The 23,108-nt window shown below is 37.4% G+C and overlaps 1 protein-coding gene across 1 annotated transcript in view; it reads left to right on the top strand.

Annotated features, from left to right (window-relative positions):
- DNAJC3 (DnaJ heat shock protein family (Hsp40) member C3) overlaps nt 1-23,108 on the top strand; it is a 92,895-nt gene that overhangs the window by 42,025 nt on the left and 27,762 nt on the right. Inside the window, exons 3-8 of the mRNA XM_040486977.1 lie at nt 12,670-12,751; nt 12,927-13,079; nt 14,585-14,766; nt 15,219-15,338; nt 18,592-18,697; nt 18,782-18,902. Coding sequence (XP_040342911.1) covers nt 12,670-12,751; nt 12,927-13,079; nt 14,585-14,766; nt 15,219-15,338; nt 18,592-18,697; nt 18,782-18,902 — 764 coding nt within the window. The remainder of the gene's footprint in view (nt 1-12,669; nt 12,752-12,926; nt 13,080-14,584; nt 14,767-15,218; nt 15,339-18,591; nt 18,698-18,781; nt 18,903-23,108) is intronic.

The following is a 23,108-nucleotide window of genomic DNA, read 5'->3' as shown; positions in this document are numbered from 1 at the left end:
CAGTAATTACAGTGTCCCAAAGGTGTAGGTGTTAGAGCATCATGAAATGAGAATATTGAGAAGAACTTATCAGTTAACATATGTATATAAATGATTAAATTTTAAGCATTTGGAACCTTGATTCTACTGGGAAAATGATAAAAGAATGTTATCAGATGGACAACACGAGATATAAACCCAAACCCAGTGTCTACAGTGTCCAGTCTTTCTAAATGTAAAGATGAACATTAGAACTGTTCACAGGACCACTATCTCTTATGTTCAGCAAAAATAGATTACATACAGCCCAACCTTGATGAGACTTTAAGGAAATGTTTCCAGTTATATAATACTGTTGACATTGCAAGTATAAATAGAACTTTTACAGAAAAATCTGGCAGTAAGTATTATGAAAGAAAAACATTTTGCCCAAAGATACTTATTGGAGTTCTATTTGTTTTGGAAACTATTAAGAGAATATTGTGTCAGTATGATAGAATAATATTCATGAACAAGAATTATTTATGTTTGCTATTGATTTATAGACCTACATTACAAAATAAAGTCAATTAAAGGGCAAAATAAAAATTGTGTGTAAATGCTATTTCTGATTACAGAAAACTTTTGTGTGCTAAACTGGTATAAGTGGCAATTGGTTAAAATTTATAGTTTTTTTCTGTTTTAAAGTTGTATAAAACAAATTCTGAAGAAAAAAGACAAGTTTTGGAACAAGAGGCAGGAAGGAGCGTTGGGTTTTAGATCTACTTTTGTACTTTAGCCATGGTTTGTACAGCACTCAGCATGCACAGGGCATATTGCTAAGGACTTGGATGGATTATTTCACTTAATTGCTATTCTGCCTCTGTGGTCTGGCATACTGGTAGTCTCATTTTCAGCTGAGCAAATAGAGGTTCAGAGAAGTTTGGTGACTTGCCCAAGATTACACCAGTAGCAAGCAAGTAGGTTAGAAAATTCTAGAACCTGCATTCTTATGCATGGTACTGTTGCTCTCTGCTGTCATTAGTAATTGTATGCATGCTCTGAGGGCTATTCCTGTCGAATATGGGCACAGGACTCAAACCTGTATGTGTTTCACATGGTACAGAACATTTGTTGTTATTCGCGTTAAGAAGTGTGAGAAAACGTGTATTTGCTTATATACAGACAAAAACCTCTGGAAAGATAAGCAAGAAACTGATAACATTGGTACTTCTTGAAAGAAAGGTGATTTTGAGAAGTTCTTCCCTTCTGAGCACCTTGTTTTCCTCATTGCAAAGCATAGAAATTGTATAGATGACATCCTATCTTTAAAGTTTGGTACCATAAAGTAGATGATTTCTGGGTCTCGTTTGAAAAGATAAATTTTGTGTTATGACTGCATTTTATTTTTAGCAGTTAAAGAATCCTTATTAATTTTTAAAGATTTGTGAATATAGATGATCCATAATAACTTGTTTGCTTTATATATTTTTTAGTTAAATGGACTTTTTGTGGTATTTAGGAGTATTTATGAGCCTGTTACATATAGTAAAGATTTAATCATACTAGTAAAGTGCTGTATACAACCAGGTAGATGTATTCAACTACATTTTACATAACGGAACAGAAATTTGAATATACTTAATCTCTTTTTGGGATAGAGTGAGAAACTCGTTCTTTGTTAGGTGTACAGGTTACTCTACTGTTGGAGGCTGTCCTGTAAATGAGCATCACGTCAGGTCCATACCAGCTATCCTAATCCTGATCAGTACTTTACGTGGTTTAGTTTGTCTTGGAGCCATCAGTGACTCCTGCTGTAGCCAGTGCATGTGGTCATTTGTTAGGTCAGTGAGCATTTGAGTGCATATTATTTGCAAGGCAGAATGGTAGGTGTTAGAGAATTGCTGATGAAGAAAACTAGTCTCAGCCTTTGGAGAGATTGTACTAGGGTAAGAAATAATCTGGCGAATATGATACCATATGACAAATGTTGTGATTGAGCCCTGTGGGAACAGACAGAATGGCCACCTAACTTAGCTGGGATTTGGGAGTCTGGAGTCAAGAAAGGCCTTTTTAAAGGAGGATGTACTTGAAGTCTGAATGGTAAGAGAATGAATGAATCTGTGTTAGCAAAGTGGATGGGAGGGCCATCCAGGCAGACGGTGAGCATCCTGTCATTTAAGAACATGACACCTCTAGTACCACTGGAGTAGGGGTTTGAGAATGCTGGACAGGTAAGCAGGGGTCTGATTGCAGAGAGGACATATGTAGTGCTGGGACCTGGGTGTGTGTTTGTTCATTCATTTAATAGCCATGGAAGGTTTACGCTGGGAATGTCATGATCAGGGTTTTGCTTCAGTAAAACCCAGACTACTCTGGAAAATGGGTTGGAAGAAGATGAGAGTGGAAGTAAACAGTCTGATAATTAAGCTGTTGCAGTAAGTAGTCTAAGTGTGACTTTATGGAGGCCAAAGATTAGGCTGGAGTAGGTGGGGATTGAGAGAAATAGGTGGACATTTAGGAGGTTGGATCAAGAGAGATGCAGTGATTGTGCTAAGGGAGAAGGAACAATTAGGTATGATGCCCAGGCTTCTGGATTGTTCAAATTGGTTACATGTCCATGCTATTCCCTCAGATAGAAACTCAGAGAACAATTATTTAGGAGAGAAGGATGGGTAGAGAAAATATGCCTGTCTTATACTTTTTTTTCCTCAAGTTTTTATTTTAATCACTTAGTGCTCATCACAAATGCACACTCCTTAATCCCCTTAATCACCCACCTACCCCGCCCCCATCCCCTCTGGTGACCATTAGTTTGTTCTCTGTAGTTAAGAGTCTGTTTCTTAGTTTCTCTTTTTCCCCTTTGCTCATTTGTTTTGTTTTTTAAACATCTTTTTAAAAAAAATTTATTTATTTTGAGAGAGAGAAAGCATGAGAGTGAGCGGGGGAGGGGCAGAGAGAGAGAGGGAGAGAGAATCCCAAGCAGGCTCTGTGTTGTCAGTGCAGAGCCCTATGTGGGGCTTGATCCCATGAACTGTGAGATCATGACCTGAGCTAAGACCAAGAGAGGGACACTCAACCGACTGAGCTACCCAGGCAGTCCTGTTTCTTAAACATCTTCTTTATCCTTTGATTAATCAACGGACACTTGGGCTGCTTCCATATCCTGGCTATTGTAAATAATACTGCTATAAATATAGGAGTGCATGTGTCCCTTTGAATTAGTGTTTTTGTATTCTTTGGGTAAATACCCGTAGTGTGATTGCTGGGCCATAGGGTAGTTCTATTTTTAACTTTCTGAGGAACCTCCATTCTGTTTTTCAGAGTGGCTGCACCAGTTTGCATTCCCACCAACAATGCAAGAGGGTTCCCCTTTCTCTGCATCCTCGCGAACACCTATTGTTTGTTGCGTTGTTGATTTTAGCCATTCTGACAGGTGTGAGGTATAGTTTTGATTTGCATTTCTCTGATAGTGAGTGACGATGAATATCTTTTCATATGTCTGTTGGCCGTCTGTATGTCTTCTTTGGAGAAATGTCTGTTCATGTCTTCTGCCCATTTTTAAATTGGATTATTTGTTTTTGGGTGTTGAATTTTATAAGTTCTTTACATATTTTAGATACCCTTTATTGGATATGTCTTTTGTAAGTATCTTCTCCCAATTTGTAGGTTGCCATTTAGTTTTTGTTGATTGTTTCCTTTACTGTATAGAAGCTTTTTATTTTTTAAATTTGTTTTATTTTTTAAAGTTTTTATTTTAATTTCCATTAGTTAACTTACAGTGTTATATTGGTTTCAGGTGTACGATATAGTAATTTAGCACTTCCACACATCACCGTGTAGTCATCACAACAAGTGCAGAAGCTTTTTATTTTGATATAGCCTCAATAGTTTATTATTGCTTTTGTTTTCCTTGCCTCAGGAGACATATCTAGAAAAAAGTTGCTCAGCTGATGTCAGAGAAATTACTGCCTGTGCTCTCTTCTAGGATTTGTATGGTTTCAGGTCTTACATTTAGGTCTTTAATCCATTTTGAATTTATTTTTGTGTATAGTGTAGGAAATTGGTCCAGTTTCATTCTTCCACATGTTGCTATCCAGTTTTCCCAACACCATTTGTTGAAGAGACTTTTTCATTGGAGAGTCTTTCATTGGATGGTCAAAGATTAATTAATTGATGATATAATTGTGGGTTTATTTCTGGATTTTGTATTCTGTTCCCTTGATCTATATGTTTCTATTTTTGTGCAAGTACCATGCTGTTTGATTACTACAGCTTTGTGCTATAACTTGAAGTCTGGAATTGTGATGCCTCCAACTTAGTTTTTTTTTTTGTTTTTTTTTTTTTTCCTCTTTAAGATTGCTTTGGCTATTCCAGGTCTTTTGTAGTTTCATACAAATTTTAGGATTGTTTGTTCTAGTTCTGTGAAAAATGCTGTTGGTATTTTGATAGAGATTGCATTAAATGTGTAGATTGCTTTGGGTAGTATAGATATTTTAACAGTGTCCTTCCAATCCATGAACATGGAATGTCTTTCCATTTCTTTGCATCATCTTCAGTTTCTTTCATCAGTGTTCTATAGTTTTCAGAGTACAGGTCTTTCACCTCTTTGGTGAGGTTTATTTCTGGGTATCTTACCATTTGGGGTACAGTAGTAAATGGGATTGTTTTCTTAATTTCTTTTTCTGCTGTTTCATTATTGATGTATAGAAGTGCAACAGAATTCTGTAGAGTAATTTTGTATCCTGCGACTTTACTGAATTTGTTAATCAGTTCTAGCAGTTTTTTGGTAGAGTTTTTCAGGTTTTCTGTGTATAATATCATGTCAGCTGCAAATAGGGAAAGTTTGACTTCCTCCTTATAGATTTTTATGCCTTTTATTTCTTTTTGTTGTCTGATTGCTGTGGCTAGGATGTCCAGTGCTATATTGAATAGAAGTGGTGAGAGTGGACATCCTTGTCTTGTTCCTGACCTTAGGGGAGGGGCTCTCCATTCTTCCTCATTGAGGGTGATGTTTGCTGTGGGTTTTTCATATATGGTCTTTATTACGTTGAAGTCTGTTCCCTTTAAACCTATTTTGTTGATGGTTTTTATCGTGAATGGATGTTGTACTTTGTCAAATGCTTTTTCTGCATCTGTTGAAAACGATCATATGGTTTGACGCTCTTATTCTTTTTTTTTTTTTAAGTTTACTTAGTTTTGAGAGAGACAGAGACAACATGAGTGGGGGTGGCAGAGAGAGAGGGAGAGTGAGAGAGAATCCCAAGCAGGCTCTGTGCTGACCTGAGCTGAAACCAAGAGTTGGATGTTTAACCCACTCAGCCAGCCAGGCGCCCCCGACTCCCTTATTTTTATAAAAATATCCTGGAGCGCCTGGGTGGCTCAGTTGGTTAAGTGTATGACTTCGGCTCAGGTCATGATCTCATGGTTAGTGAATTTGAGCCCTGTGCTGACAGCTCAGATTCTGTAGCCTTCTTTGGATTCTGTGTCTTCCTCTCTCTCTGCCCCTTCCCTGCTCATGCTCTGTTTCTCTCTCAAAAATAAAAAATAAACATTAAAAAAAATGTTTTAAAAACTTTCCTGATTCTCAGCAACTCATTTTATTTAATAATTTGTGATATATAAATTCTTCCTTCTTATCAGCTTCAAGATACAGTAAATGCACTTTAAACTCATCTGTTTTTGGACTTTGGTGTTTTATCTTTTCCTTATTTATCTTTGCTATCAATGCTTTGGGTTTAAGTGAAAAATCTTTAGATCAAGGCAGTGTTCCATGTGACCCAAATACAGTGAAGGTAATGATCAGTTTAAATGTTTATTTCATATTTCGGTATTTTTTATTTTGATGAAATTGGCAACTCACATTTTGTTTTTGGTGAAAAGCCATATTATTAGATAAATATTAGTGCCAATTGCAATTTAATTTTTAATTTAAGTACAAAGCTTTGGTGTGATTTTTAATAAATAAACTCTTCATTGGTAGTTTGTGTTACTTGAAAACACTACCATAAATCTACCAAATGCATCAATATAACTTTAGGCATTGTTTTTTCCATCTTTAATCTTTTAGTACAGAAAGAATGATTGTGGTGCCTCAAGTTAACTAAATCAGAAATAACCAAAGTTAAAAAAAAATACTAAGTATTATGAACTAGGAAGAAAAGGGAGCAGTACTTTTAAAGGCATGAAATAAATTTGGTTATAATTTAATATAAAGATAGCAATGTGTGCTATAGCTTGCTACAGTTGCTCTCTTTTTCTTTGAATCAGAAATAATGCTATATATGGGTAATAGTATAAATATGCCGTAATTCATCAGATATAAGGAGCTATCAATTGTAAGACATGTTATTATTTTATGCTGTATTAAAAGAATAAATGCTGCTGGTTAATAATGCCTTCTTATAACTTAATATTTTTATTTTGTGCTTATAGAAAGAGCTATTTGAGACTTAGACACAAGTTTTTATTATCACACTGCTCTGCTCACTGCCTTTCTGTTATACATTAACTTCATGAAGACTTTGGCATTTAAAACCTGTACGTATAGTACCAACGGTGTTAATAACTGGAGTCAAGCGTGCTAGACCATTTTTGTGCATATGCAGTCATGTTGATGGGCTGATGGTAAGACTCATTCCATTGAGAGAAATCAAAGTATGCTTTATCACCTTGCTTTAGATGTGAGGCAGAAAGGGAAGAGGGAAGGATGAGGCTTAAAAGATAGCAGCAGTAAAATGGAGTTGGACTCCTAATTACATCAAGGAAAGAGGAATCTAACATCCTAAATAATAAGAGGAGCCATTTTTTTTTTTAATTTTTTTTTAACGTTTCAGTTATTTTTGAGACAGGGAGAGACAGAGCATGAACAGGGGAGGATCAGAGAGAGGGAGACACAGAATCTGAAACAGGCTCCAGGCTCTGAGCTGTCAGCACAGAGCCCGACGCGGGGCTCAAACTCACGGAGTGCGAGACCATGACCTGAGATGAAGTCGGCCGCTTAACCGACGGAGCCACCCAGGCGCCCCAAGAGGAGCCATTTTTTTTTTTTTAAATTTTTTTTTTTTTCAACGTTTATTTATTTTTGGGACAGAGAGAGACAGAGCATGAGCGGGGAGGGGCAGAGAGAGAGGGAGATACAGAATCGGAAACAGGCTCCAGGCTCCGAGCCATCAGCCCAGAGCCTTGACGCGGGGCTCGAACTCACGGACCGCGAGATCATGACCTGGCTGAAGTCGGACGCTTAACCGACTGCGCCACCCAGGCGCCCCAAGAGGAGCCATTTTTGAACAGCATGGGATGGTGACAGTGACAGTGGCAGTGGGTTGGGAATGGGACGTGGAATTCTTCTTAGCGAAACGCTGTTAAGATGTCTTGCTGGAGATGTAAGGTGGGCAGTTGCATGTTTGGCGTCAGCGTACATGTAAGAGGGAGCGGTTAAGAATGTAGGCTCTGGAAGTGACTTTGAGCCTTGGTTTCCTCCTGTGTAAAATGGAGATAATCCAAACTGCCCTTTAGGGCTTTTGGTTTAGCTTTAGAATATTGCCTGAAACCTAGAGAGGACTCAGTAAATGTTTTCTGCTGTCATGATTGATATTCATCATCACCATCATCCAAAAACATGGGCTTTGGAGATACAGACCTTAGTTGGAAAGTAAGCAAGACTTCTGGCAAGTTACATAATCATTCAATTTCTTTATCTAAAGTTGGGGTAGTAAAATCTAGCTCATGGGTAATAGTATAAATGAAAAAAGAAAGATAGGCATGCAATGTAGGCATTAAGGCATATGTCCTGTTTTTTAGCAGTTTATACTTTAGTTGGAGGAAATAAGCGCTAAATATGTAAAAAATTAATAGCACAGAGATATTTATAAGAAGTGACATATAAGTTTGGATAAAACGATAAGATTAAGAATTAAGAACACGACTAGAAGTTGGGAGACCCACCTCACTTTTTCTCCTGATTAGCTGTGTGATGTTGGGCAAGTTATCATTATCCTGTCAATACTGTGAGACTCAGTATTTTCATTTACAAAGTGCGAGTTGATTGGGCAAGATGATTTCTTAGGTTACTTCCTTGTTAAGAGTTTCTTACGTGATTTCGGCATTTAGAGAGAAGTGATTACTACCATAGTATGGAACAGTTAGGGAGGCTAGGAGGAGATGGGACATGAAAAGGGTGTTGGTTTGATGAAAATTGTATGAGGGAACAAGAGAGTTTTGGAATCTCGAAGATACCTTTTTTCTTGTGTTATAATTGTGAGAAATTAGCCTATCCTCACATTTCCATGTTTCATTTCTGATAGGTTTTATTTATGAATTTCACAAATATTTGAATTTATATTTTGTTAGGTTCATTGAACGTTCTTGCTCGTTTTCCTTGTACGTGCTGCGTCCCTCTAGGGCAGCAGTTCTTAGGATGGCTCTCAGGATCCCATTATACTAGTCAATATGGAGGCCTCCAGAGACCTTTTGTTTAGCAATATTTACGGGATTAGAAGTTCATTTTAGAAATTAAAAAATACTTATTAATTTAAAAGTAACAAACCCATTATGTTAATATAGATTTTTTTTGCATGCAACCTAACTATATTTTCAAAAACAAAAAGTTTAATGAGATAAGTTTTACATTTTTACAAATCTCTTTAATATGTGGCTTACTTGAAGACCATCAGATTCCCAGATCTGATTTATATTTTGGTTGAAGTACTATTGAAGAAAATGTGGTTTATACATATAAGCAGTTGGAAAAGGAAGAATGTTTTAATAGTCTTTTTATATAATTGTGGATGCTCTTCGATGTTACACCAAAACTCCAGTAGTTGTTATTGGTTAGTTGCAATGTGGACTCTGAAATCCTGCCAGTGAACTTGTAGTACTCTGTCATAATGAAATCCATTAGTTTAGCCTGCACTTTGAATGGGTACTTTGTCTTTTATCCATATGTGTTTTGGCCCCACAGACCCCTGAAAGAGTATTAAGGATTCCCAAGGGTCCCTGGATCATACGCTGAGAATCACTACTATAGGATATATACCTAAGAGGATAATTGCTACTTTGAAAGTTATGGGCATTTTAAAGCTGGCCAGTTTGGCACTGTCTCGTTAAGTGGTTATTCCAAGTTATATTCCCACCAGCAGTTTAGGGGGGTTCTATGAGCCCCATAACTTCAATACCACTTGGTATCAGTAGTATTTTTGCTGGCTTGGTTGGTATAAGAAATGCAACTTTACATCTTTTGTGTCTATTTCTCTTAGATTCTATTTATCCAACTGTTTCTTTTGTGTCAGTGAAGATAGTCCTTAAGAATATCTTTTTCTCTTAGTCATTACTTCACGAATTTCAGCATCCATGCTTACTAAGGTTTATAGGTAATCAATATCTTTAGCTTCCTCCAGAAAATTACAGGGGCCTTAGAATACTTTAACTCAATCACCTACTCCCTGGCTTGGATATAATTATTTTTCAAAAATTGGGGCTTTTTATTGACATTCAAATTAGTATTACTTTTGTATAGATCCCTTAAAGACTTAGGAAAGAATTGGTGAAGGCAAATTCTAGGAGTTGCTAGAGAATATTGCAATATACCTCAAATATTACATATTTTTCCATGTTATCAAATAGTAACAAATTAAAGATGTAAACTTGTGCTACTTACCTCTTAAAACCATAATTAAATTTAATAGAATTGGAAGATTAATTTCTTGAGCAACAGGCAGTTTGGTGAATATATTTTATGCTAAAGTCTAATTTTATTTTGACCTTGAGTCAAATTAAGGTTTTATTATTCTGGGACTTTAATTGTAAAGGCATCCAGTTCAAGTTGGCTGGTATGGAATGCAATGATAAATAAATTGAATGGCCTTTTAAAGTGTGTATTATGTCTTGCATCCTGTCCTCATTATGAATTTATATATTCTAGAAAGTTCAAAAAAGGAGCTTGGAATTTTTATTAGCATTTTTTGGAATACTCGCTATGTGGTGGTCCTTTTGATTTCTCAATGACTGCTCCTCAGGGTGTAAGCATTATTATTCCCCTTTTATTGGTGAAGAAAATGCAAATAATACACAGATAGTAAGTGATAAAGCCAAGGTTTGGGCTGAGGGTTTGTTTTTTTCCCCATTTAGATTTTATTTTAAAACATTAATGGTAGAAAATCTGTTTGGAAATATTCACAACCTGGCCATTGAAAAATGGTAAAACCACTATATTAGTTCTCTGTTGCTGCTTAACAAATTACTCAAAGTTAGCAGCTTAAAGCTTCCTACCTTTGTGATCTTACAGTTCATGGGGTCAGGAATCTGGGCAGGTTTAGCTGGGTCCTCTGCCCCAGGGTCTCTCCTAGGCTACAGTTAAGGTGTCAGATAGGCTTGCAGTATTATCTGAAGATTTGGCTGGTGAAGGAACTACTTCCAAATTCACTTTGTTGTTGGCAGGATGTAATTCCTCTTGAGCTGTTAGGTTGAGGCCTTTGTTTTTTCTGAGTGTCAGCCAGAGGCTTCCCTTGGTTCTTTCGTTTGTGGGTCTCCCCATAAAGCATCCCACAGCAGGCAGCTTGCTTCGTCAGAGTGAGCAGGTGAGAAGGCAAGAGATGCCAGCAAGAGAGTGAGTGCTAGCAAGATGGAGGTCACAGTGTTTTGTACCTAACTAAGGAAGTGATGTCCTGTCACCTTTGTCACATTCTGTTTCTTAAAAGGAGTAGGAGAGGGGATCACACAAAGGTATGAATTCCAGGAGCCTGGGGGTCTTTTGGGGCCATCTTAGAAGTCTGCCCACCACCACTACCAACCTGTAGTTTTCATTTGAAATCCCAGAAATGGGAGTGTATTTAGATTAGATTAGAGAGCAGCTCACCCCTTTTAATAAGCCCCCCATCCCATAGCTATTACAGGTTTATATCCAAAAGCTCAGTGATCGCAGTAAACGGTAAGAAATAAGAAATAGAATATTGTCATAGGTAGCGGTTTGGTTGAAAGGGTCTGAAATACGAAACACTAAAGAAAGAGAAGGGATATCAAGAAATGTGAAAAAAAGGAGAGGGAAATGCTAGCAGGGTCCAATCCCTACATGTAAATATCTTGGAGGAGCCCGGCCTGTGGTAAGAGTGAAAATTTTCATCTCCTTTAACCCTCTTTGAAAGTCCTCAGGGTTACAAGTAAGTCCTTAGTCTCAAACTCCTTTCTTCCCTCCTTGCAAGAATCTCCTCCCTCCCCTAGTTCCCTCCAGCCTCAAAGAGCTCCAGACGACCTGACCTCACCCCCTCTTTCTCATTCCCATTCCCATTGTCTGAGCACCAAGTGAGCCTGAGCTCCATCCTCAATCTCAGGCTTTAGGACTTTACCCGCTCTCACCTTCCAGCAAGAAAAATTGTGTGGTAGAGATTAGACTGTAAAGTTTGCGAGAGAAAAGGTGCAAATTCCACCCAAGAGGCAATCTCTAATCCATTCTAATGTATCCTATTCAAAAAGGAGTGGTAGTATACGTACAGGAAACAAGTTATCAATAAACTACTTTTACCCAGAGCAAAGTGATAGTGCCTGCACATTTTCCTCCTTCCAGTGTGGTCTGGCAGAAGTATTCAAGACCAGCCTGAAGATGATGAAACAGTCATAGATAAACATGCCACGGCCTCTCAGCAGCTCCCTTCAGCTGGATAATTCAGTCATGGAGGGACAGTCCTTGCCAGAGCAAGCTGAGGCTGTGAGTTCCTAGTTACCTATGAATACTTAGAGTCCTGTCCATTCCTTCAAAGCTAAGGATTAAACAGACAAAACAGAATACCTTAAGTATCCTGAAAACCAAATGGAGAAATGTAGAGCCTCTACCAAGAAATAATATGCTCAAGGTTTCTCGTGTGGAGTGTTCTCTCCTACCAGGTAGCTAGTAGGGTGTTTTTTTAAAAAACTGAATCCACTAAAAGGAGAAGCAGTGTTATTGGTCAGTCGAAGGAGAGACATTTCTAGAAATAATCTCCCATTGGCACTACCTCACCCCAAATTGGAACCCATCAACTATGATTCCCATCTTGGTAAGAATATTAGATTTCAGAAGTTATTACATATAAACTATAATTGCCATGAAAAAAGTCCCCCCCTCACCCAAGTCAATAGCTTTTAAATGTAGGCACTCAATTTTTCTAAGCCATTAAGGTTAAGATTTTCCATATGGAGGAAGAAATTGTTCAGAGTCCCTGTGCCTAGGCTGGGCTGGGAGCAAGAATGAACTGTAAGCAGACACCAGGGATCTTAAAAGTTTGACCGAAATGGCCTAAAACTGTGGTAGCGGTCACATACTTGGTACATTTGTTAAAAATCAGAATCACATACTTAAAATGCATGAATTTTATGGTATAAATTATACCTTTATCAAGTTATTAAAAAAGAGAGACAATGTGTACATGTCTTAAAACTCCATTAGAAGCCTTGTGATAAAGTATTACTCTCATTTTCCCCCATAAATTCTTCCTTACTCATTACACCTTAGCCCCTCTGGTGCCAAATCTTTGTTCTATAACCTCTAAAAAATACTGCCATCTCCTCAGTTTCCCTATGTTTTTCATTATTTTGGTAAAACCATTTTATTCTTAAAAATACACATTTAGGAAATAGAACTAGAAGGCCCACTACGTGAGACTCTCGTTACTCCGCAGAGCTTAACCTAAGAGTGAGGAGGGTGCTCTCCTGACTTCATTCATCTCTGCTCTTTCACAGTCCTAAGTGTGTTTGCATCCTAGGAAGGTGCGGGGACCATAGGTCATTTCACAGCTCGCTCCTGTGTACCTTACAAATGGAGGTAAAGGTGCTCTTATGTTCTCAAGTTCTTGCACAAGCCAGTTTTGCCAGCGTCTCTTACCCTTTTTTCCCCTGATGAGTTTAAGTATTTACGACGGTCAGATTGTTGTGTGTACTATGGGTATTAGATTTAAGAGATTAAAAACCCTGCTTAATTTCTCTTCTCATTCTTATAGCTCAAATCTAATCCAAGTGAAAATGAAGAAAAGGAAGCCCAGTTTCAACTTGTGAAATCTGATGAAATGCAGCGTTTGCGCTCACAAGCGCTTGATGCTTTTGAAAGCTCAGATTATACTGCTGCTATAACCTTCCTTGATAAGATTTTAGAGGTAAGTTTCTTAGACATTGCAGCTGGCAAGCCTGACACATGCTGTGTTTTACTCTGAGGCGCATTCATGCACTTTGACATGTTATGTATCACAAGCAACCTAGAGAGGATAAGATCACATTGGTCCTTGGGCTTTTAGCTCTTAAGTGAGAGATGGTGTTTATGTAGAACAAAATTTGGAACTGGAGTTTGCAGAAAATGTACTCGATGTGCTGTGGAATGGGAGTTACACATTTTTATACATTGCTTGGTTTACTGTTTTTGTTTGATTTTGCATGGGGGGGGGTGGAGAGAATTCTAGAAGTTAGATAAAGGGGGTGAAAGATGAAAGAACTGGTTGAAGAAAAAGGAAAAGTAATGTTTCAGGGGAAGAAGGTTTAGAGTGAGAAGTCTATAGGGAAGAAGCAGATGGAATGTTGACAAGCCCCAGAAGTCAAGACAAGAGCTCAGTCTATAGTTTCCTTGCCTCTGAAGGACTTAATGACAGATGGTTTCAGGAGGAAGTCTACTGAGATATTCAAGTAGGAGCAATCCTAATTCTTGTTTATTTATCATTTTCATGGCACTTTGATGTACAATTGCATTTAATCATGGCAGGAAACTTAACGTATGTAGAGTAGGTGCTTCTTTGATAATTTTATAGAGGAAATTGTGTGATACAGTCGAGTGGAATTCATGTTTTATTAAATTATTTTGTTTATGATTTGTTAAGGAAACATAAAGTTATAATTTTTATCTTCCAGGACTTAGATAACCATTTTTACCTACTTGATTAGCCAAGATATTTAATTTATGTACGTGTTGATTTTGGTATCTAAAATATGTGAAAAGTTGATATGACCTTAGAACAGCTCTAAGAAATGTGTAAAGATCCTTCCACAGACCCTATTGGTGACCTTTTGGGTTTACATTTTTAAAAAAAACTCATGCATTTATAAACATTTTGACAAAGTGGAAATGGTGAAGCCTCCACCTTCTCACATTGTTCTCCTCTTTTCTTTGTTTTTGTGGTATGAGAATTTAATTTCAAGGAGACAACATTTACAAAAGAGAGTTCTATTTAGTTATTAGTAGAATAGAAGTATTTTGCAGGTTTAGAACCTAGATTTTATGTTTTGGAACTAGAAATTAGAATTGTTGATTAAGTACAAAAACCTGACTAAAGAATATTCTTTTCAAAATCAGATGTGCTTCACTGGGAGCAGCCTTCTAATAGTAATGCCATGTATTCTTATTTTCAGAGTTTTAAAATTATATAATTGAAGGAAGTAGGAAAGGGGCCTTGTTAGCGTATACATCCCTTCCCCCATTAGAATTGAAGATATCCTTGGAGAAATTATTTTGTCGCATCTGAATTGTATCAGCCTTTTTAATGCTTTACGATATAGAAATCACAGTAATTGAAGATGGTTTCATGTTGATAAGTGTGTCAGCAAACTACGCGGGATGAAGTATGAGTGTGCATAGTTTACTGCTTCTTAAAGTCTAGTTCTCTTGTTTCTCAAGGTTTGTGTTTGGGATGCAGAACTACGGGAACTTCGAGCTGAATGTTTCATAAAAGAGGGGGAACCTAGGAAAGCGATAAGTGACTTAAAAGCTGCATCAAAGTTGAAGAATGATAATACTGAGGCTTTTTATAAAATCAGCACACTGTACTATCAACTAGGAGACCATGAACTGTCCCTCAGGTCAGCTCTAGTGACATACACATCTCGTCCTCATCCTCTTTTCACTGTTGGCAGTAAGATGATAATCCCGTTTTTAAAGACTTTAATTTTAAATTAAAACTGTGGTTAAGGTTGTTTTTATATTCTTTATTTGTATATTTTGTATTTTCCCTAAGTTATTCTATTTCCACATAGTTTATTTTCATGAGCTATGCTTATTAAAATAGAGATATATTTGCAGAAAGAAAATAGGGTGTTTAATGTATAATTCTACTTAAGTTATTATAATTTGAGTTAATACGTGTGTGTGGCACAATGCCACATGTAAAAGTATATGGTCAGTTGTTAAGTCAGTGTGTTTTGTTTAATCGTTACAAGCAAAAAATACCTTTAATGTGATTTCTGTATTGTGGAAAACCAGTCATTAATTATTTTGACTTGGAGTATTTTCCTGTTTTTAAATACATGAGCAGTGAAGTTCGTGAATGTCTTAAACTGGACCAGGATCATAAAAGGTGTTTTGCACACTATAAACAAGTAAAGAAACTTAATAAGCTAATTGAGTCAGCTGAAGAGCTCATCAGAGACGGCAGGTAAGAATGTGCTTGTCTGCAGTCTACAGCCTCCCTTCTCTGTCTTTTCTGGGCACAGAAGAACAGTTGAACTGCTTGCTCTCTTACTCATTAGCCATTGAGGATAGACTATCCTAGATAGCCCTGGGCCTTGGCAAAACTACTGCAGCTCTACTTAATATTATTATTTTTAAATATTTATTTATTTTTGAGATACACAGAAAGAGAGCGTGCGAGTAGAGGAGGAACAGAGAGAGAGGGGGACACAGAATCTGTAGCAGGCTGCAGGCTCTGAGCTGTCAACACAGAGCGTGACGTGGGGCTCAAACTCACGAAGCGTGCGTTCCGTTGGATGCTCAAGTGACTGAGCCACCCAGGTGCCCCTGTACTTATTTTTAATAAGGCAGAATATAAGTAATAGTAACTGCATAATATTCTTACCAGCAGATTTATTTATATTTCACCAAATATATATTGAGTATCTCCTGTGTCAGGCACTGACAATGTACTAAGGGGTGCAGAGATGAATATGACATGGTTTTTGGTGTTAAGAAGCTTAAAGATTAGTGTGGGAGACGGACATATAAACTGATTGTTAAAAGATAATGTGGGATCTAGAGTGATAGAGATGTATACAGAGTATATAGAGACTTTCTTGTGGTATAAAATTCTCAGTTAAGTCCTTTTGTTAGAGCACCTGAAAAATATTGTACCACTTCTTTGTGGCCTCCATGGTTCCTGATGAGAAACCCATGGTCATTCTGATTGTTTTTCCCTAAAATAACATATTTTCCTCTGACTGCTTTCAAAATCTGTTTTCTTTGTTTTTAGTATTCAGAAGTTTAATTATGGTGTATCTTGGTGTGGATTTCTTTGTTTTTATCCTATCTGGAATTTATTTAGCTTCTAGAATATGTAGGTTTGTGTCTTGTCAAACTTGGGAAGTTTCAGCCATTACTTCTTTTTAAAGATTGCTTATATTTTAAATATTTATTTATTTTTGAGAGAGAGACAGCGTGCAAGCGGGGGAGGGGCAGAGAGAGAGAGGGAGACACAGGATCTGAAGCAGGCTCTGGGCTCTGAGCTGTCTTTAGCGCAGAGCCGGATGTGGGGCTCGAACCAATGAACCATGAGCTCACGACCTGAGCTGAAATCAAGAGTTTGATACTTAACTGACTGAGCCACCCAGGTGCCCCTTAGCCTTTATGTCTTGAAATATTTTTTTAGCTTTACCCTCTATCTCTAGTTTTTGTCTTAGATTCTGATTGACATAAATGTTAGCTCTTTTGTTTCAGCCCCACAGGTCCCTGAGGCTCTGTTCATTTTTCTCCATTCCTTTTCTTTCTGATCAGATTTCGTAATTTTTTTTTATCATTCCAATTCACTGATTCTCTTCTCTGTCCCCTCCATTCTACTGTTGAGCACGTTCAGTGAACTTTTTATTTGGGTTTTTCTAGTTTTCAGTTCTGATAACCAAACGTTTTTCTTGTATCTCTTCTGTTTCTTTGCCAAGGCCGTCTATTGCTTTCATTTCTTTAAGCATGTTTGTCACTGCTGCTATTGCCAAGGCTACTTTAAGATCTTTGTCAGATAATTGGTTTTGGAATTTATTGTCTTTTCTCGTTCAGTTTGAGATCTTACTGTCTGTTGGTATGGTGAGTGGTTTCTGATTGAAACCTGGACACTTTCATTTTATAAGACTGTTTTTTAATTTAAATCTGTTTTGCCTGGCTTTTTCAGACATTGTTCCAGCAAAGCAGGGGCGGGTATCACTTTGTTGCTGTCGGGGAGGTAGAAGTTTTCCCCGTTGGCATTTGTTGATAGCTGAGGTATGGGGTTTCTCACTACTGCTTGGAGCAGGTGGAGGTTGGGGGATATTTACTTCCAGCCATGGATGAAAGTCCTAGCTTCCCACTTGGCTTTCTCTGACACCACCATGGTGGGGGTGTGGGCACACCTCGTCATAGCCTCTCCACTTGACCTGTTGGCATTGGGAGGGAGCCTTATTTTTTCTTCTGTGGCGTTTGGCTGGAGTGGAGCTGTTATTGTCATAAATTTTCTGTCTTGCCAGGCTGCCCTTTCCAGGTCCTGTGGCTTGAGAGAGTAGGTTCTTGCTGGGTTTTGGATTTTTTGTCTGCACCCATTGGCATTTCTGGGTTGCTGGTCTCTTCAGCTCCAAGTCTGCAGTATATGAAGCAAACAAAAAAACCTGGGAAGCTTTCCCATATTGTGTTTCCCCCTCAGGCCGCATGTCCTGGGCTGGTCTGCCTCCTCCTCTCCCCTTGCTGAGTTTTTTCATATGTTGACAAGTACATAATGTGTAGGGGTATTTAATTGTACCTAGTTGGGGGAACTGGGGAAAGTACATTCACTCCACTTTCCCAGAAGCTACCTTTTTTTTTCAAGTGAAGTTCAGTACTTTCTAACTGAACTTTTTGTTTTGATCTAATCATCATTTCAAATGTAGTTGTAAAAAGGAAAGCAAGGTTTTGCATGCTCTGTACGGCTTCCTACAACTGTTGTACTATCTTGGAAAACTATGCAACACTATCCCAGCTAGGATTTTGACATCAATAACTTCTGTTTTAAGTGTTCTGCTGAAATCTGTGTTTTAATACATCAGCATTTAAATGTGAAGATTGTAATGCATTTTGGGAAAAATGTGCCACAGTGGCATATAAATATATTGTTTAGTGTGCCGTTACTGAGGAAAGTAACTTCGTGTATAACATGGCTAATATTTTTCACTAGTTTTTAAAAAAAGGCTGAAATAGCTTTTATTGTTCTCAGAAAGCTAGTAAGTTGGGAATTTAAGCAGGTTCTTTTTGCAGGGAACCACATTGTACTTAGTTGTGAATATTGACATTCATTGTATAAAATGACATGTAGATAATGGGCTTTGTTATTTCATGAAGGTGTGTAGGGACCAAGAAATAAACCTGATCTCTATTTTGCTGAAAAATGCCATGTGTAAGTCAGACTTTAAGAAGATGTTTTACTCCGTTTCAAAATCATGAGCATTATTCTGTAAAGAAATTCATCATTTTGTTTGATTGGTATTCACAGGTATGCTTTGATTTGTACATAGACATTTTCTGTGGTCATGTGTTTTATCTCCCAACTTTTGACTGATAGTGAGGTAAAAGTCGTGTTTGAAGGCACGTACTCATTTAGGTGAATTGATTAAGCAACGATTAGTGAAGAGTAGAGGGCTCTTTCTTTAACCCCTGAGATAGAATTTCATTGTTACTCATCATGATTTGCTCATTAATAGATACACAGATGCGACCAGCAAATATGAGTCTGTCATGAAAACAGAGCCGAGTGTTGCTGAATATACGATTCGCTCAAAAGAAAGAATTTGCCACTGCTTTTCTAAGGTAACAGTTGATTCATTCGCAGAAGTGTGAAAACTTAATATATGGCAAAACAGCCATAAATCCTTTTCTCACATTTACTTATAGGATGAGAAGCCTGTTGAAGCTATTCGAGTGTGTTCTGAAGTTTTACAGACGGAGCCTGACAATGTGAATGCCCTGAAAGATCGAGCAGAGGCCTATTTAATAGAAGAAATGTATGATGAAGGTTAGTCTTCAAGGAATTTGATTTGCAGTATCTAAACGTTGGTGTATATGAAATTAGCACATGTTTAACATCCTTTTGTTTAGAACAAGTTTACCAGAGTAGCTGGAAGTGTTGATGACTTTAGGAAGATGGCATTGAGTTTGAAAATTAGTCTTCCTTATTGGAACTAGTACACCATATGAGGAAAGATTTCTGCTGTTGAAACCAGTTCAGGGGGATATAAAAATAAAAATTTTAGCTTTTTTTTGTTGTAGACAAGTTAGAATAGATAAATAGCAAAATAAAAATTTAAATGATAGATTTCGTATCATCCAGAGATAAATGCTGTTCATTTGGGATTTATATCTTTCATACTTTTTCTGTGCATATATATTAGTCTATGTTTTATGCATATATATGTGCGTGTATGCATGTATATATATTCTATGCATGTGTACAGTATACATATTATACCTACAACATATATATGTCATATATGTCCTACATATAAATGATCTTTTTTTAAGTTTTTTTTTTTTAAGTTTATTCTGAGAGAGAGAGAGAGAGAGAGAACACGAGTGGGGGATGAGCAGAGAGAGAGAAAGAGAGAGAATTCCAAGCAGACTCCGTGCTGTCAGCGCAGAGCCCGATGGGGGCTCAGTGCCATAAGCTGTGAGACTGTGACCTCAGCAGAAATCTGGAGTCGGTGGCTTAACCGACTGAGCCACCCAGACGCCCCTAAAATGATCTTCTGTGACCAAAAGCTGTTTAGTAACATTAGGGTAGTTGCTTATCCTTCTTTGTTCAAGTTGAAGTAACAGAGTTTCCTGTTAGATGTAAGGACCTTGAATAAGGGCAGTGTCCTATTTTCAGAAGATAACTAAAGTATATGGTCACATACATTAAAAAAAGGAATCCTTTCATATTTATTGTTTTGTGGCTTTTTTTATGTGACCGTATGCTATGAACATTTAAATAAGATGGTTTTTAAAAGAAGTGAGCCTTATAGCCCTTATTGCAAAGTTTTCATTTCAATCAGGTAAAGCATTTTAAATTGAGAATGGTAGAGTATTTTTCTGGTGAAACTTGGGTTGTGGTATTCTTTCCCCCCCCCAATTAAGTGCTGAATATTTACTTAATAAAAAAGCATGCAACTATTAATATGTATTACATTTAATGTCATGTTAAAGTAATTATGATATGGTAAGCGGTAATCCTGGGTAATACTTTAAACATACTGAGAATGTATCTGTAACAATGATAGATTACATAGGTTTGTGGCACTCATTTTCTTTTAAGACAAACTGATCATTTGTTTTCTGCTTTTCACAATTTGAAAAGAATCTTGCTCCTAAGTGGTTTCCTATGAGTGCTGACAATTCTAGTTACTGCTATTTGTGGGACATTTTATAGTATAGTCCTTGAGGTTTGGTTGGGGCTTGGAATGTACATAATCCAAATGATCTTTAAGAAGATCCTATTAGCATCCTTGTTCTTTTCACTTTTGAGCTACTGTGTCTTCTCAGTGAGATTGGCCATACTGTAGGATTCTGCATTCCCGTTAGTGTTTGGAACTCTTCATCAAAGGGACTTTTGTCATTTGTATTTAAACCCTCAGCTCTAATTGTGAAATTAGAGAAGCCACAGAAGAATATGAAAAGCGCTGTTAAAAAAATGGTTAAATCTTGTAGGCTACTAAATGTAATTTGAAGATGCTTTTGTAACTTGAAAGCTAAACTGACTTGCTTTTTAGGGAAGCTTGACAGCTTAATTCTTAAAAAGATGCTTCATACTAATTTAATAGAATAGATCTGTCTTCAGAGTCTGTTTTTTCTTTTAAAATTTCTTTTAAATAGGAGTCTATTGGGGTGCCTGGGTGGCTCAGTCACTTAAGTGTCTGACTTCGGCTCACGTCATGATCTCATGGTTTTGAGCCCTGCATTGGGCTCTGTGCTTACAGCTCAGAGCCTGGAGCCTGCTCCCGATTCTGTGTCTCCCTCTCTTTCTGCTTCTCCCCTGCTTTCTCTCTCTCTCTCTCTCTCTCTCAAAAATAAACAGACATTAAAAAAATAAATAGGAATTTATTCTTTGTCTTTGTTGGTGGGTTTGGATTATACACTGGGAATCTTTCTGAATTAAGGTTTTCAAGTAAAATGGCTGTTTGAGTCACAAATATGGCAATTAAGCAACCTCATGGAGAGACTGAGAATGGATTTCTAGGCCTCTCAATTTGGGGGGAGGTGCCGAGGACACCTGTATAACTAAAATTGAAGGCTATTACTTATTGAATTGAAGGTTTAGTAAATGATGAGATGAGTAAGTAATCTTACTTACCTAGGCTAAATAATATTTTGAAATCCTGAGTTAAAATATGAGGGCTTTCCATATTCTGTTTACTGGCTTAGCCTGTATTTAAATAAGCATTTAAAAATGATGATAGGAATGTGGTGAATAGAGGAAAACAAAGTTTTAGGTTACTGAATAATGGAACATGGAGACTTATTAATTTGGAGATTCTGGCAGAGTTATCAGGAAAGATATTAGGGGATTCCACTCATGAGAAAGTAAGTAAGATTGTTGTTTGAGGATGCCTCTGAGATCATGAAAAATGAAGGAGGCTCTTCAGATAGATGAGTAATTAAAAAATTTTTTTTAATGTTTTTTATTTATTTTTTGAGAGACTGAGTGTGAGCAGGGGAAGGGCAGAGAGAGAGGAGGACAGAGGATCCAAAGCAGGCTCCATGCTGACAGGCTGACAGCAGCAAGCCCAATGCAGGGCTCGAACTCACCAACCATGAGATCACAACCTGAGTCCAAGTTGGAAACTCAATTGACTGTGTCATCCGGGCACCCCGAGTAATTCTTTTCATAGCTTTTCAGAGGAACAAACTGACATTGAAGCGATACTAAACAGTTAGCAAAGTTCCTTTGAATATAGGGATGATTTAAGTGCCATCCTTATGAGATAAGGAGTTAAACTGGCTAGAACTTAAGCTACATGACAACCTGTGTCTTTCTTTCATTAACTGATCCATCTCGGCTACTTGTGCCTGGCACATAGCAGGCACTCATATGTTTGCTGAATGAATGAAGGTAGGTAGTTTATCAATAAATTCATAGTAGAAGGAGTATGGGATTTAGAATTAGTCCTATATTTGAGTCTGTGTCATTTATTTTATTTTTTGTTTTTACTTGTAGGAAAATTAACATAACAAAATTTGCCATCTTAGCCATTTTTTTTTAAGTTTTATGACTGGTGCTCATCACCACAAGTGCACTCCTTAATCCCATCACCTATTTCACCCATCCCTCACCCACTTCCCTCTGGTGACCATCACTTTGTTCTCTATAGTTAAGAGTCTGAGGGGCACCTGGCTGGTTCAGTTGGTAGAGCATGACTGCTAATATCAGGATCATGAATTTGAGCCCCATGTTGGGTATAGAGATTACTTAAAAAAAAAAAAAAAAAGTCTATTTCTGGATTTGTCTCATTTCCTTTTTTCCCTTTGCTCATTTTTGTGTGTGTGGTGTGTGTGTATTTCTTATATTCCACATGTGACTAAGATCATATGGTATTTGTCTTTCTCTGGCTGACTTAGTTCATTTAGCATTATGCTCTAGCTCTATCCATGTCATTGCAAATGGCAGTATTTCATCCTTTATTATGGATGAATAATATTCTGTTGTAGATATATACCACATCTTTACCCATTCATCTATTGACACACACTTGGACTACTACCATATCCTGGCTATTGTAAATAACGCTGCTATAAATATAGGAATGCATGTGTCCCTTTGAATTTGTGTTTTTGTATTCTTTGGGTAAATACCCAGTAGTACGATTACTGGGTCATAGGGTAGTTCTATTTTTAACTTTCTGAGGAACTTCCATACTGTTCTCCAGAATGGGTGTACCAGTTTGCATTCCCACCAACAGTGCAAGAAGGTTCCCCTTTCTCCGTGTCCTCGCCAACATCTGTTCTGTCTTGTGTTGTTGATTTTGGCCATTCTGACGGGTGGGAGGTGGTATCTCATTATAGTTTTGATTTGCATTTTTCTGATGATAAGTGATGATGAGCATCTTTTCATGTGACCATTGGCCATCTGTATGTCTTCTTTGGAGAAATGTCTGTTCATGTCTTCTGCCCATTTTAATTTTTTTTTAAATGTTAATTATGAGTTTTAATGCATCAAATAATATGATAAAATAAAAAAATGTAGGTG

The sequence above is a fragment of the Herpailurus yagouaroundi genome, unplaced genomic scaffold (genome assembly GCF_014898765.1).
Source record: "Herpailurus yagouaroundi ecotype Mexico unplaced genomic scaffold, PumYag 164, whole genome shotgun sequence".
Taxonomy (NCBI): Eukaryota; Metazoa; Chordata; class Mammalia; order Carnivora; family Felidae; genus Herpailurus; species Herpailurus yagouaroundi.
This window is presented reverse-complemented; position numbering and strand designations above follow the sequence as displayed.